Raw genomic sequence first — 13,422 nt, 5'->3', positions numbered from 1 at the left:
AGAGACATTTGGGTTGCTCAGAACCTCTCAAAGCAGCATCAGTTGTGGAACTGAAGAAAGAAGCCAGCTTTCAAGCTCTGGTTTCCTAAACTTACTTCTATCTCTGAGAGCTTAACCTGTTTCTTAACCTCTCTGAAGCCTCAGTTCGCTCATCTGTGAAATGAGACACTCATCCTCTACATTGTTGAAAGATTTATATAGCTGTCTTTGGAATTTCCTGGGCTCTAGCCTAGGCTTTCTTTCTCTCTTTTTTTCTTTTTTTGAGATGGAGTCTCACTCTGTTGCCCAGGCTGGAGTGCAGTGGCATGATCTTGGCTCACTGCAACCTCTGCCTCCCAGGTTTAAGCGATTCTCCTGCCTCAGCCTCCCAAGTAGCTGGGACTACAGGTGCGTGCCACCATGCCCAGCTAATTTTTGTATTTTTAGTAGACACAGGGTTTCACCATGTTGGCCAGGCTGGTCTTAAATTCCTGCCCTCAGGTGACGCACCCACCTCGGCCTCCCAAAGTGCTGGGATTACAGGCCTGAGCCACTGCACCCCACCCTAGCCTAGGGTTTCTACTCTCCCTTGGTGACCTCTTCCCTCCTGGGTCTTCGGCACCCTGCATGGAGCCATGCACACAGCAGATGGTTAAGAAACACAGAGAGAATGAATGATGTATCTAAAGCAATAACTTGACACATTACCTGTCACCTGATAGGTACTCAGTAAGCGGTCAGCTGTCAACATTAAGCTCAGACTCCAAGTCAGCATGATTTGTGACTTTGAACAAGTTACCTTCCTTTTCTGAGCTTCAGTTTCCTCATCTACAAAATGAAGAGTGTTATAAGCCGGATGCAGTGGCTCACACCTGTAATCCCAGCACTTTGGGAGGCAGAGGCAGGCAGATCACAAGATCAGGATTTCGAGACCAGCCTGGCCAACGTAGTGAAACCCCATCTCTACTAAAGATACAAAAATTAGCTGGGCATGGTGGCATGCACCTGTAGTCCCAGCTACTCGGGAGGCTGAGGCAGGAGAATCTCTTGATCCCAGGAGGCGGAAGTTGTGGTGAGCTAAGAATGCATCACTGCACTCCCCAGCCTGTGCCACAGAGTGAGACTTCGTCTCAAAAATAAATAAATAAATAAATAAAAAGGAGAGTGTTCTATACTGAGTGCTCAGATCACTGGTAGTTATGTATAGGGGCTAATTGTAAGTGCTTGTTCTTCTTGTAAAAAGACGGGTTGAGGGGGAAATATATGCAGAGCTATTTCATGGAAGAGTGAAGTTCTGCCAACTCTCCTCCCTCAGCAGAGAGAGGGGATGGAACAAGACTGCTGGGCAGTGGTGGCATCTTTGGGCACTCCAGGTTCAGCAGCCATGCACAGGCCAGAAGACCATGCAGAGATAGTCCAGTGTGCATGAGGGCCCATGATATGCCATGCACTGAATTGGGTTAAAAGTCAATGGTCTTGGAGGTGAACAAACTTGATTCTTCCCAGTAAGTATCAGGGGCCTCTGGTGTCCATCCCAGGCCCTCATAGTAGAAGGGCCTGGCTGGGCGTCCATACTCATGAGTATCCTCCCATCCCCCCGACCCACTTCATTCATTCTCTTGTTAACATGCCCAGCGAGCCATCCTTTTGCCAGGTAGAGGGGGTACAAAACGTGCTCCTCGTCTGGGAGCAGTAGGTGAGGGAGGCATAGATTTTGTTCCACCAGGAGTTGAAAACTGAGTGCCTCTGGGGCCACACAGGTACTGCATGGAGCAGCCTGACTCCAGGGTGACGGACTGTGGTCTGGGGAGAGCCGACTCACTGTGCCAAATCTTCTCATTCTGTTTTTCACATTTATTTCTATTTTTCATTTTTTTCGAGACCAGGTCTCACTGGTGATTTGTAAGACAAAGCACTCAATGTAGAACAATCTTCATTTTGTAGACGAGGAAACTGAGGCTCAGAAAAGGAAGATAACTTGCTCAGAGTTACCAATCATGCCCAGGTGGGATCGTGCGACCACAGCTTCCTGCAGCCTCGACCTCCCAGGCTCAGGCTATCCTCCGGCCTCAGATCCTGAGTAGCCGGTGTACACCACCACTCCTAGCTAATTTTTAAAAATTATTTGTAGAGACAGGGTCTCCCTAGGTTGCCCAGGCTGGTCTTAAACTCTTGGGCTCAAGTGATCCTCCTGCCTTGGCCTCCTGGTGTTGGGATTTCAAGTGTGAGTTACCTTGCCCAGACAATTTTTTTAAAAGACAAGCAACAAATTCATTTTTTCTTGTGAAAATGTTCCTGCTTTTAAAAACTTGACAACTTGTTGATTTTTTGGTGACTGTGGCAAACATATCTGCAGTAGAAGGATGGTGGGTACCTCAGTGGAGCTCTCACAGGCCTGCAGCACACGGAGGCAGGGTTGGCTTCCTGAGTGTGGCCTGTCCAGCGATCTTACAGGCCCTGTGCTAGGAGGACCGCACCTCCATGACGTGTGCTCTGTTGCTGCCAATTAAAAAAAAAAATTTTTTTTTTGAGACAGAGTTTTGCTCTTGTTGCCCAGGCTAGAGTGCAATGGCGCGATCTCGGCTCCCTGCAACTTCTGCCTCCCAGGTTCAAGTGATTGTCTTGCCTCAGCCTCCCGAGTATTTGGAATTACAGGCGCATGCCACCACGCCTGGCTAATTTTTATATTTTTAGTAGAGATGGGATTTTGACATGTTGGCCAGGTTGTGCTCGAACTCTTGACCTCAGGTGGTACACCAGCCTCGGCCTCCCAAAGTGCTGGAATTACAAGTGTGAGCCACCATGCCCGGCCTAATAATTATTTAAAGGGTCCAGGCTTTCACTTTGCACTGGGCTCTGCAAATTACAAGGCCTGTTCTGACTGGAGGCAAGGCCTGAACCCATCTGGCAGTGGGGGAAAAGGGCCAAAGAGGAGGTGAGGAAATGCTTCATAGAAGGGCCCCCAGGGAGGAGGTGAGTAGTGCAAACAACAGGCCAGGATGTGACTGTGTGAGACTGTGAGGTGGGAGTGTGTCGTGTGTGCCAGTGTGCAAGTGTGTGAGGCTGTGAATATGGTCCATGTGAGTGCATGAGAGCAGGCAGTGTCTGCAGAGTGTGCAGGGGTATGTGTGAGGACTTGTGAATATTTATCTTTGTGAGTGTGTGTGTGTGACTTTAGTTCCCATGAGTGTGTATGAGTGTGTGTGTGGTATGTGAGGGAGGTGGCGGCCAGGGCAGGGAGAGTCACGGGGCCATTTAACAAATATTTATCGAGCACCTCCTCTGTGCCAGGCGCTGTGCGAGGTGCTGAGGTGAGTAAGCCCAGCACTTGCCCAGAGGTGCTCACAACCCGGGAGGGAGAGGGATGTGTAAACAGACAACTGCGGTGAGAGGGCAGATTGAAACCAGACTCCGCAGAAATGCAGCCCCTTCACCCACCTCCCCCAGGAGAAGCCAGATTTCCCAAGAATTGGTGGGACAGGTGGGGCTCTGGGAAAAGCCGGAACTGTCCCGGGAGGCCGATTCCAGCCCCTCCTCAGGCACACCCAAACACCACGGGAGGGGTGACCTCCCTCTGAACTGCACAGCGACACACCCAACCCCACAGAAGCAGATAAGAGGTGACCAGCAGCTCCGGCAGGTTAGGATATAAACAGCTCGGCCCTGTGGCTTCCTCCCCGACCCCACCCCGCAGCCGGGACGCACCTGAGGGGACCCTGAGCGGACCCTGAGCATGGGTGGGTGAGAGATGGGGCCCATCTCCTGCTAGGAGGAGTCCATTCAGAGGTGAGAGTCAGGGTAAGAGTGCCTGGTGCCCGACAGAGAGGGCCAGGACTGTGCCAGGACTCTGCAGCGTCCTGAAGGGTGAGAGAGGAGACAACTGTTGGGGAGAAAGACGTCCCTCCCCAGAGCTGCCCTCTTCCAGGATGTCCAGCGCTGCCCTGCAGAGGCCACCTGCCCAGGCGGCCCCATCTAGCTGCAGCGTGGGCGCAGGCGTGCTGCGAGCTGGTCCCCACTCTCACCCAGCCCAGCCGGTGACCTCGGCCCGCCAATAGCCTTGTCAGTAAAACGGCCCGCCAATAGCCTTGTCAGTAAAACGGGGACGCCCAGTCTCCTCAGAGAGCTGTGGGGCGGATCAAATGAGATAATGGGATGAGGAAAGCGCCTCATAAACTGCAAATGGCAGGACAAAGGTCAGCGCGCAGCGGGCAGTGCCTGCCCCCAGCCCTCCAGAAGAGGATAAAGGGGCTGAGCGCCACATTCCCAACCTTCCTCCCTGCTAGGATCTCCTTTAGGAGCTGAAGAGGCTGGGGGTCAAGGGAGGCCAAACAAGCTGGCCTGGGCTCCAGAGGCTCCTCCCACACTTCTTGGCTAGGTGACTTCAGGTCACACCAGGCCACCTCTCTTAAGGGTGCAAGGACCCAAGGTATTGTGGTGAGGGAAATTAGCCCCGAGTCTAATGTATAATTTTCAAAAAATGGGGTCATTTTTAGACTAAGTAGTTGTGAAAGCTTCCCCAGCTCCTGAGGCTAAACCTACGCCCTGGCCCGCACCCCCTTTGTCTAACTGGCTCACACTTCAGAAGGGAAATGTAAGTAAATAGTCTTTTTCCAAAATGGCTCCAGGATTCCGGGTTCTCTCATGCCAATTTCTCCACTCTCCTTTCCACCATTTCTTGCTCCTCCAGAGCAAGCCACATTTCCAAACATCCACACACAAGCTTTCGTTTCCCTAAGATCCCTTCTTTACCCACATCACTTCAGCGAATAATCTGGTTGGTATTTCCAAGATGACAGAGCAGTATTTCAAACTCACGAATGGGATTTGAATGTGCTCTATGGAGTGTGAAGCCTCAGACTCAAGGAACTTTCCACCTGGAAGGCATTCTTCATAAGTAACATCAATGAACTATTCTTCTTAAAACCTAGACACATTATCACTGTGGAAACAGAATAACAGTTCTGGCATCTATTGAGGATAGAGCCCCTACACCAGGAAAGGCTCCCGGGAAAAGATTTTAGGACAGAAATGAGGCACACCTGGAACCTCTTTCCACATGTCAAAAGGGAATACTACGTCTCCTCTCTTCTTAGAGGAGGATTAAACGAGGCAGCGTGGGCCAGCACAGTGCCTGGCATGAGACTACACTGTCCTTGGGTGCTATACTCACTACCTGGGCGACAGGATCATTCGCATCCCAAGCTCAGCATCACACACTATACCCAACAAACCTGTGTATGTACCTCCTAAATCTAAGGTAAAAGTTGCAATTATTAAAAAAGAGAAGGCCGGGCGCGGTGGCTCACGCCTGTAATCCCAGCACTTTGGGAGGCCAAGATGGGTGGATCACAAGGTCAAGAGATTGAGACCATCCTGGTCAACATGGTGAAACCCCGTCTCTACTAAAAATACAAAAAAATTAGCTGGGCACGGTGGCGCACACCTATAGTCTCAGCTACTTGGGAGGCTGAGGCAGGAGAATTGCTTGAACCCAGGAGATGGAGGTTGCGTTGAGCCGAGATCGCACCATTGCACTCCAGCCTGGGTAACAAGAGCGAAACTCCGACTCAAAAAAAAAAAAAAAAAGAGAGAAAGACTATACTTTCACCAAATGTAACTCCTTCTCTCATTCTTTCTCAATAAGTACCTATCTCCATTTTTTTTCCCCTTTACAAGATCCTAATTCTGATTTTGTCAGACTCAAAAACTGGGATTCATATGACAGATATACAGCTTACAGTCCATTTGGCTGGAATGTAAAAGCATCTGTTCCACAAGGCCGGCCATGCAATTCTAGACATCTTGAGAACATCAGGTCCAAACCCTAGCCTTACAGGAAGAATCAGTCCTAAAGAGGACAGACTTGGTCAAGGTCAAGGTCACCCGAGCAGTGTTGTGACATAGGGATGCTCCTGACCTCTGCTCTCTGAGTTCATGTCCTTGCGTGAAGTCTTGTAGGTGTTCTCCAGCAGCCTCACCTGCTTCCTTTGCTCGCCTCCCAGCCCCCAGCCCACCTGTCTGTAAGCCCAAACCTGCTACTCCCCTCTTCATCAGCCTGTGCCCTCACCCTCGGCCTGGTAGACACTCATCCTCCTCCCCTCCAACCTCTTGACCATATTCCATCCAAAGGCCCAAATTTCAGTACACAGGTAGCTAAGACAAAGGTTAGAAAAAGCCCAGAAGGCACTTTATTGGAGGTCTCTGCCTCCATTCACAGGAGAAAGGAGCCAGGAGTTCCATCCTCAGGGTCCCGGCATCAGCCCACTGGAGGGCCTGGAACAGTCCAGCACTCTGTGGGAGAGGAGTGGGAAGGGAATGTTTTAGAAAAAATAGATCTCTATGTACATCTGACATATTTATAGCACATAAATTAGGGAGTGCTCTGACCCCTGCCTGTGGAGCCCAAGCACCAAGCAGGAAGGTGAACGCTAGTCCGGAAAGAAGGTGCTAGAGCCCCTGTCCCAGGAGGCTCTCCATCTGTCTTCTCCATCATGGCGCTCCCCAAGGGCCTCCCCAGGCCTCCCTGGCTCAGTCCAGGTGTCTGCAGGAGGATGGTGCCGTCTCCGTTTAGTCTGGGTTTGAGGAGGCACCAGATAAAAGGAGACACGCTTGCAGCTATAGAGTCAGCTTCAAACCCCAGGGCTTGTAATTCCAAGAGGAGGTCGGGGAGGCGAGGCCACAGTCTCCAAGTCCCAGGACGATGGCAGACAATACACCAAAACTTCAGCTTCTCTCCACAGCACAGCTGGGAGCATTCCCCAGTGGAGGGGTCATCTGGCCTGCCTGTCCTCCCAGGAGGGGTTGCAGGCCCCGAGTGGCCCATGAGTTTGGTCCTGGGTATAGTTCCAACCCTCAGTTCCAACTCTGGAGAACCTCTTCCTCCTTCCAGCCACTGGAGTTTTTGCCAAACTTGTAGACGAGTCGACGGCCATCCACCCGTTCCAGGATCTCCCGTTTGTAGTAGTACCTGGGTCGGGAGAAGGGTGATCAGAGGTGCTTAGGCAGGAAACGGGCCCCAGACGGCTAGCCCTCCCACGTGGCCCGCATTACCCGCAGGTGACCCGAGCCCACTGGTCTCAGCCTGACTCACACTTCCTGAACTCCTCTGTTCTTCCCACCCGCAAGCAGAAGCTGTCTGCTCTGTCCTTACACTGGCCTGTAACTGTGGTCAGGACACATGGCTCTCTGCCCTTGCTTCTTTGTATCCTATGGCTATGACTTGTGTCTGATCATTAAATTACACGATTTTTAAGGCCAGGCGGCTGGGCGCGGAGGCTCATGCCTATAATCCCAGCACCTTGGAAGGCCGTGGAGGGCGGATCACCTGAGGTCAGGAATTCAAGACCAGCCTGGTCAATATGGTGAAATCCCATCTCTATTAAAAATACAAAATTAACTGGACATGGTGGCACATGCCTGTAGTCCTAGCTACTCAGGAGGCTGAGGCAGGAGAATCACTTGAACCTGGGAGGTGGAGGTAGCGGTAAGCTGAGATCACACCACTGCAGCAAGACCCTCTTTCAAAAAAAAAAAAAAAGAAAAAAGGCCAGGCACAGTGGCTCATGCCTATAATCCCAGCACTTTGGGAGGGTGATGCAGGAGAGTCATTTGAGACCAGGAGTTTGGGACTGGCCTGGCCAACATAGAGACCCTTGTCTCTATTTTAAAAAGAAAAAGAAAAAAAAAAGAAATACATGATTTTAGGGCTGGACGGGAACTGAAGATGACCTGCTCTCCCCCTGGCCATAGGAAGAAACTGAGGCCAGAGAAAAGCAACTTAATTCCTTCAACGAGGAGAAAGGCAGGCCCTGGGGTGGGCACAGTTCCTGCGCCACCAAGTGCACTGTGTCTGCTGTCTGCCAGGATAATACTCTCTCCGTGTTGTCTTTTAATGCACGAAGTAGGCCAACCCTGCTGCTGTCCTCACTCCACAGACTCAAGCCTGTTGCATGAAGCCGAAAGAGGGAGATGGGCCCATAAGCGCCTGTCCCCATGTCCGGCCGCATCGTGCGGGTCCCGGCCACCAGCGCACCTCATGGCCCGGCTCAGCTTCTCATAGGTCATGTTGCTGTTCTTTTTCTTTTGGCCCCACAGTTGGGCCACAGCCTCGGAGCGCAGGAACTTGAAGACGCCTTCGTGCCGATTCTCCCATTTCATGAGGCCCTCGTTGAGCTCCGGGTGGATGAGGATGTCCCGGATGAACTCCCACAGGTGGGTGCCTCTGGGCGCTGCAAGGCCAGCTTCTGTCAGTTTCCGTCCAGTGTCCCCTCTCACCCAAGGCCAGCCAGCCCTGCCCGCCCCGGCGCACCGCTGACTTGGCCACAGGCACGGAGCAGGCCCCTCCAGAGAACCTGCAGCGCCCTCTGTGCGGGGTGGCTGCCTTTCTCCTCAGCCCACCTAAGCACCCACCAGTGGCTTCCTCACATCACTGAGGGGTCCCAGAAGGCAGGCAGTGGCCAAGTGCAGAGAGAGCTGGAGTCAGTGGACAGGACATCTGGACTCTAGTGCCAGGCGCCTCCACAGGGACCCTATTTCCCCCTCCTCTCCAGGACCACCAAGCCAGGCTCTGCAATCAGGTGGTGACCAATACCGTAGAGCCCCCAGCATGTGCACAGCCTTAACCAACGCCATGCGGGAGACCAGAGAAAACGGGGGACAGAATACCCACAATGCCCTGCAGTGCCCCAGGGAACCGCTCAGTCTCAGCGCAGGGCAGACCCAGGCGCCCCCGGAGCTCACCATGCTTGCTCTTCTTGCCCTCGAGACAGTCCCAGTACTCTTTGCTCAACTTTCGGGGCCGGCCTCGTTTCCGCTTCCCGTGCTTGGGATCCCCCTTCTTGTAGTCAGGAAAGCCATCTGTGGGGACAGGGTGGAAGGTCAAGGAGGGTGAGGGGGAAGTTAGGGGGAGCAGCCCCTCTACAGGAAAAGCCTTCAGACGAGCTGGGCCCTCTGGGCAGTGGTAAATGGGACGCCCTCTTGGTGACCTCCCACGACTCACCACTGGGGAAGAGCTTGCTGTCAGTGGGATCCAGGTCCACGTCGCTTCCACCGGAGTCTGAGGAGTGGGAGCTCCGAGAAGTACCAGTCCCTGGGGGGGTGGTGTCAGAGTGAGTCCCTTGCCAGCCCACCCTCTGCTGAACCAGGCTGCTGGCTCTCAGGACACCCTTCCCAGCCTGTTCCCGTTCCTGCCAGAGGGTCCGAGTATTGGTGCCAGGAGCCAGAGGGAACCAGGGACACTTGGGGGAAGGGAGGTTGTGCCCCAGAGAGGGCTGTCACCTGTGGTGGAGACGTCAGAGCTGCCGGGGGAGGGGGCTCCTGCGCCACAGCTGCCGGGGTGGTAGGGGCTGGCTTGCTGACCGTCGTCTAGCAGCTCCTGGGCAAAGGGGCTGCCCTGGTCTAGGAAAAGGAGGTGAGAACTCAGAGAGGGCTCAGGGGACCGGACTAGGACGGGTGAGGCTGCCCATGGGTCTGATGACCTGCTGCGATTTTTCTAGTTGAGGGAGGAAGAAGTCTGGGGAGGGGGTCATCTCTAGCACTCTGTGGAGGGGCAGGGATGGGACAAGACAGGCTGCGGAAGGAAGGAGAAAACGGGTTCTCACCAAAAGGGACTGGGTCTAGGGTCTCCTGGAAGGCCATGCCATCCTTCTCCAGCAGCTCAATGATCCAACTGAGCTCATCAGAAGAGCTGGAAGCTGACAAGGAAGGAAGGAAGGAAACGTCACACTCCCCTCATTCCTCCCTCAAGGGCTCTTTCTGGCTGTGCCTCTGGCCCAGAGCTCCAGGCTGCCCACAGCCACACTGAACTCAACTCGGCTCAACATATGGAGCCGCTCCCCCGCCTCCAGGGCCTGGACTCACTGAGGTCTCGCAGCTGGGCATGGAGTTGGTCCCCTAGAGGCCCAAAGACCAGACGCAGCTCCTCAAGGGCACAATTGCAGAGGGTGGCCCCGTCCATGTCACACCGTGAGAAGTCGATGGCGCTGGCGTCGTACTTGTTCTTCTCCACTTGGTAGCTGATCCAGTCCAGAACCTGCGTCTTCGACCAGAACTGGGGCTGTTCGCCTGACCAGCTGGCCTTCTCTGCAAGAGCCAGGCATGGCAACAGGCTCAGCTCAGGCTGCCCAGCAGACCTCACAGCCCCGTTCCTTTTCTTTTCTTTCTTTCTTTTTTTTTTTTTGAGACGGAGTTTCGCTCTTGTTACCCAGGCTGGAGTGCAATGGCGCGATCTCGGCTCAACTGCAACCTCCGCCTCCTGGATTCAAGCAATTCTCCTGCCTCAGCCTCCCAAGTAGCTGGAATTACAGGCACGCGCCACCATGTCCAGCTAATTTTTGTATTTTTAGTAGAGATGGGGTTTCACCATGTTGACCAGGATGGTCTCGATCTCTTGACCTTGTGATCCACCTACCTCGGCCTCCCAAAGTGCTGGGATTATAGGCGTGAGCCACCGCACCTGGCCTCCTTTTTTTTCGAGATAGGGTCTCACTCTGTGGCCCAGGCTGGAGTGCAGTGGCGCAATCTCAGCTCACTGCAGCCTCCACCTCCCAGGCTCAAGTGATTCTCCTGCCTCAGCCTCCCAAGTAGCTGGGATTATAGGCATGTGCCATCATGCCCAGCTAATTTTTGTATTTTTAGTAGAGACAGGGTTTCACCATGTTGGCCAAGCTGGTCTCGAACTCCTGACCTCAAATGATCCAATCACCTGGGCCTCCCAAAGTGCTGGGATTACAGGCGTGAGCCATCACTCCCAGCCCACACAGCCCCATTCCTGGTGCACACTGGGGACTCCCACCTCAGCCCTTGGAGCTCTCCCAGGAGTAAGGGCAGGAGGTAGCATTCACAACACCATAGTCCTGGTATCCGACACCTCCCTCTGCCTATCACAGCCCCACAAACCCCAGCACCTCAATACTAAGTCTCAGCCTCTAGCCCTGGAATTCGCCTAGAGACCCTCCTCCCCGCCCATTTCCCCATCTGTCTAACAGGCCCTTAGATGGATCTGTCTCCCCCTCCATGCCCCATCCCACCCCACTGAGACCCACCTGTACCCTCCAATGACATCTGGGGGTTGCTCAGGGTCAGCACCAAGTCATCGGCCCCAAAGGTGGCAGCAGGGGGAACAGAGGCCAGGGTGGAGTCGTCCGAGCTGTACATAGCACTGAAGTAGTTGCTGAAAATGTTGCTAATCTCACAGGTTGCAGCCATGAGGCTACCTGTGGGTAAGGGGAGAGAGGATGAGGTTCGTGAGGGGATGAGGGTCCTCTCCTTACACTCCCAGCTACTCTGCTCTGCCCAACCCTGGGCAAGAGTAGCCCCAAGGGGCAGGAAGATCAGTAACTCTGTGGACACTCTCTCTTCAAGAAGGGCTCCAAGATCTCAGACCAGGGCAGGATGGCAGGAGCCTGCTGCTGGGCTTCCTGTTTCTTCAGATCTCTGGGGCCCTGGAGACAGACTGGCAGCGTCATAGCCATTCTGCCCTCCCAGAGACAATCTCCCTCTGTTCCTCAACCCTCAGGACACCTACGCTCCTGCTCCGAGATCCTAGACTGGAGTGCGCAGGTTCAGAACCGCAAATCCTCTGGACCCCTCTGCAGTTTCCCAAGAGCTGGGCAAGGGAATGACAGGCAGGGAATCCTACCGGAGTGGCGGAGTCTGGCTGTGGCAGGCAGGCCGGCAGGCAGGCTTACGCCGCAGGCGGGAGATAAATCCAGTTCTGCCAGGTAGCGCTGAGGTGTATGGCCGCTGCACTCCCCTACCCAGCTCTAAATAGAGCCTGGAGGGAGCTCCTCCCTGAGCTCAAGCCTTTATAGTGCGTCCCCTGCAGTAACCTGAGCTGGTGGCTCATTGGACGGAGGGGATTTCCTGGCCTTTAGACTGGGCTCCTGGCCCCAGGTGATTTGCATATTCAGTGCCACTTGGCCCGGATCTTAGCAGGCGGTGCTGGGAAATCAGGCCCGGCTGGTTTAATGATTGTCAGAGTCTGTCATCCCGCACCCTCTGGGGTTGGGCACAGGGCACTGGCTTGGGCAGGTGAAGGGAACATTGCTGGGGTGGGCGTCTGTGCTTTCGGCTGCCCTGTGGCCCAGGAAATTCCTCTGAGGGGCCAGGCTAGAGATGGACCAGGCAGGGGGAGGGCAGCTAAGGGAAGAACATGAACATGAACCCCTGGCTGACCTGAGTAAGAAAGCTGCTGGCCCCTAAATTCCAGAGGTTCGGTGACAAAGAGGCCTAGTAGGGAGAGGAGTTACTGGGTTTAGGGATTGTTCCCAGAACACCCAGGACTCTGGCCAGGAGCTGGGAGACGCTCCAGGCTCAAGGCTGGGCAATACCCATGGATTAATTGGTGGTGGCCGGGTGTGCCAGCCTAGCCTTGGCCCCGGTCCCCACCAAAGAGCTCCTTCTCCAGCACCCACTCTATTGGCAAGGTCTTCACTCCTGTCAACTGCCTGGACTTCATCTGAGCATCAGGGTTGCTGCAATCATTCCTGAAGGACCTAGCTTTGCTTGAAAGTTCTTCTCTCAGCGCATGCTGAAGCTGTCCCTCCCAGAGTTGCCAGAATCCACATGGGTAAGTTCATCCCTGCTCTCTGGACCTCATCTAATCTCTGGTTCACTTGGCCCAGTTTTCCAGTACCTTCTGCTGCCCTCTAGTGGTCAGAAGCCTGACTACCTGGGTCACGTCATTCAAAGAGGGAACGCAGAGTATTAATGTATTTACCAAGCACATTTCAGCATATTCTGTCATTTAATTCTCACACCGAGAAAGCCCTGTAAGGAACGCATGGCTATTCCCATTTTATGAACAAGAAAGTTGCATCATGGAGGGTTGAATGGCTTGCCCAGGCCACACAGAGTTGGCGAAGGGGTGAGGCTGAGAGTCACATCCAGGTATCCAGGTGTGTTGTACATGAAACCCTCGCTCTTTCCCTGCGCAGGACCCAATGCCTTCGGGCTTCAGAGTCTTCCCACCCAGCTCCATGGCCAGAGCCCTTGCCTTCCCTGTGGGCAGAGACCCCTACGTCTGTGGCTGTCTCTATGGACTCAGCCTGAAACACAATGGACAGTGTCCTATAGAGCCTCCTTGAGACCCTGAATGGGGTAAGACAGGATGGCAGAGGCAGGGGACTGATAGCCAGCACCTGCAATTGTGTGATCTTGGGTGAGACCCTTGGAGTCGGCACTTGTTTCCCCCTCTGTAAAAAATGAAATTGTCTGAATTTAATAATCCGTAAGATCTCTTCCAGATCTAGTTTTTTTGTTTTTTTTTTTTTTTGGAGACAGAGGCTCACTCTTTCACCCAGGCTGGAGTGCAGTGGCATGATCTCGGCTCACTGCAACCTCTGCCTCCCGGGTACAAGCAATTCTCCTGCCTCAGCCTTCCGAGTAGCCAGGACTACAGGCCTGTGCCACCATGCCCAGCTAATTTCAGATCTAGTTTTTCAT

The 13,422-nt window shown here is 53.8% G+C and overlaps 1 protein-coding gene and 1 long non-coding RNA gene across 3 annotated transcripts in view; one reads left to right on the top strand and one right to left on the bottom strand.

Moving 5' to 3' along the window:
- Positions 1 to 6,140: 6,140 nt before the first annotated feature.
- ELF3 (E74 like ETS transcription factor 3) lies at positions 6,141 to 11,766 on the bottom strand. Of its 2 annotated transcripts, XM_012459486.3 has the most exons (9): positions 11,618 to 11,766; positions 11,022 to 11,192; positions 9,838 to 10,059; positions 9,579 to 9,671; positions 9,256 to 9,375; positions 8,978 to 9,067; positions 8,719 to 8,835; positions 8,012 to 8,207; positions 6,141 to 6,946 (listed from the first exon to the last, which is right to left on the bottom strand). In XM_012459486.3, exons 2-9 carry the CDS (start codon positions 11,182 to 11,184, stop codon positions 6,832 to 6,834), a joined length of 1,116 nt encoding a protein of 371 aa, XP_012314909.1. In that variant the 5' UTR covers positions 11,185 to 11,192; positions 11,618 to 11,766; the 3' UTR covers positions 6,141 to 6,831. The 2 variants fall into 2 exon arrangements, with proteins under 2 accessions (XP_012314909.1, XP_064216305.1); XM_064360235.1 differs by lacking the exon at positions 11,618 to 11,766 and having other exon boundaries at positions 11,022 to 11,577.
- Positions 11,767 to 12,021: 255 nt separating this feature from the next.
- The window catches only part of LOC135268214 (uncharacterized), an 11,917-nt gene continuing 10,516 nt past the window's right edge, over positions 12,022 to 13,422 (top strand). Inside the window, exon 1 of the long non-coding RNA XR_010336485.1 lies at positions 12,022 to 12,547. This is a non-coding gene — a long non-coding RNA (uncharacterized LOC135268214). The remainder of the gene's footprint in view (positions 12,548 to 13,422) is intronic.

This window comes from Aotus nancymaae, unplaced genomic scaffold (assembly GCF_030222135.1).
Source record: "Aotus nancymaae isolate 86718 unplaced genomic scaffold, 86718_ANA_hifiasm-v0.15.2.pri h1tg000039l, whole genome shotgun sequence".
NCBI classification, from domain to species: Eukaryota; Metazoa; Chordata; class Mammalia; order Primates; family Aotidae; genus Aotus; species Aotus nancymaae.
The sequence above is the reverse complement of the archived record's forward strand: the minus strand, read 5'-3'. Positions and strand labels throughout refer to the sequence as shown.

What these genes read in the sequence shown, in the direction of transcription:
- ELF3 (XM_012459486.3), bottom strand. Translation starts at nt 11,184, where the DNA reads ATGGCTGCAACCTGTGAGATTAGCAACATTTTCAGCAACTACTTCAGT. An exon ending in GATGTCATTGGAGGGTACAG is followed by an intron (nt 10,060 to 11,021) that starts GTGGGTCTCAGT and finishes TGGCTCTTGCAG; the next exon opens with AGAAGGCCAGCTGGTCAGGC. An exon ending in AAGCTGAGCCGGGCCATGAG is followed by an intron (nt 6,947 to 8,011) that starts GTGCGCTGGTGG and finishes CTCCCGACCCAG; the next exon opens with GTACTACTACAAACGGGAGA.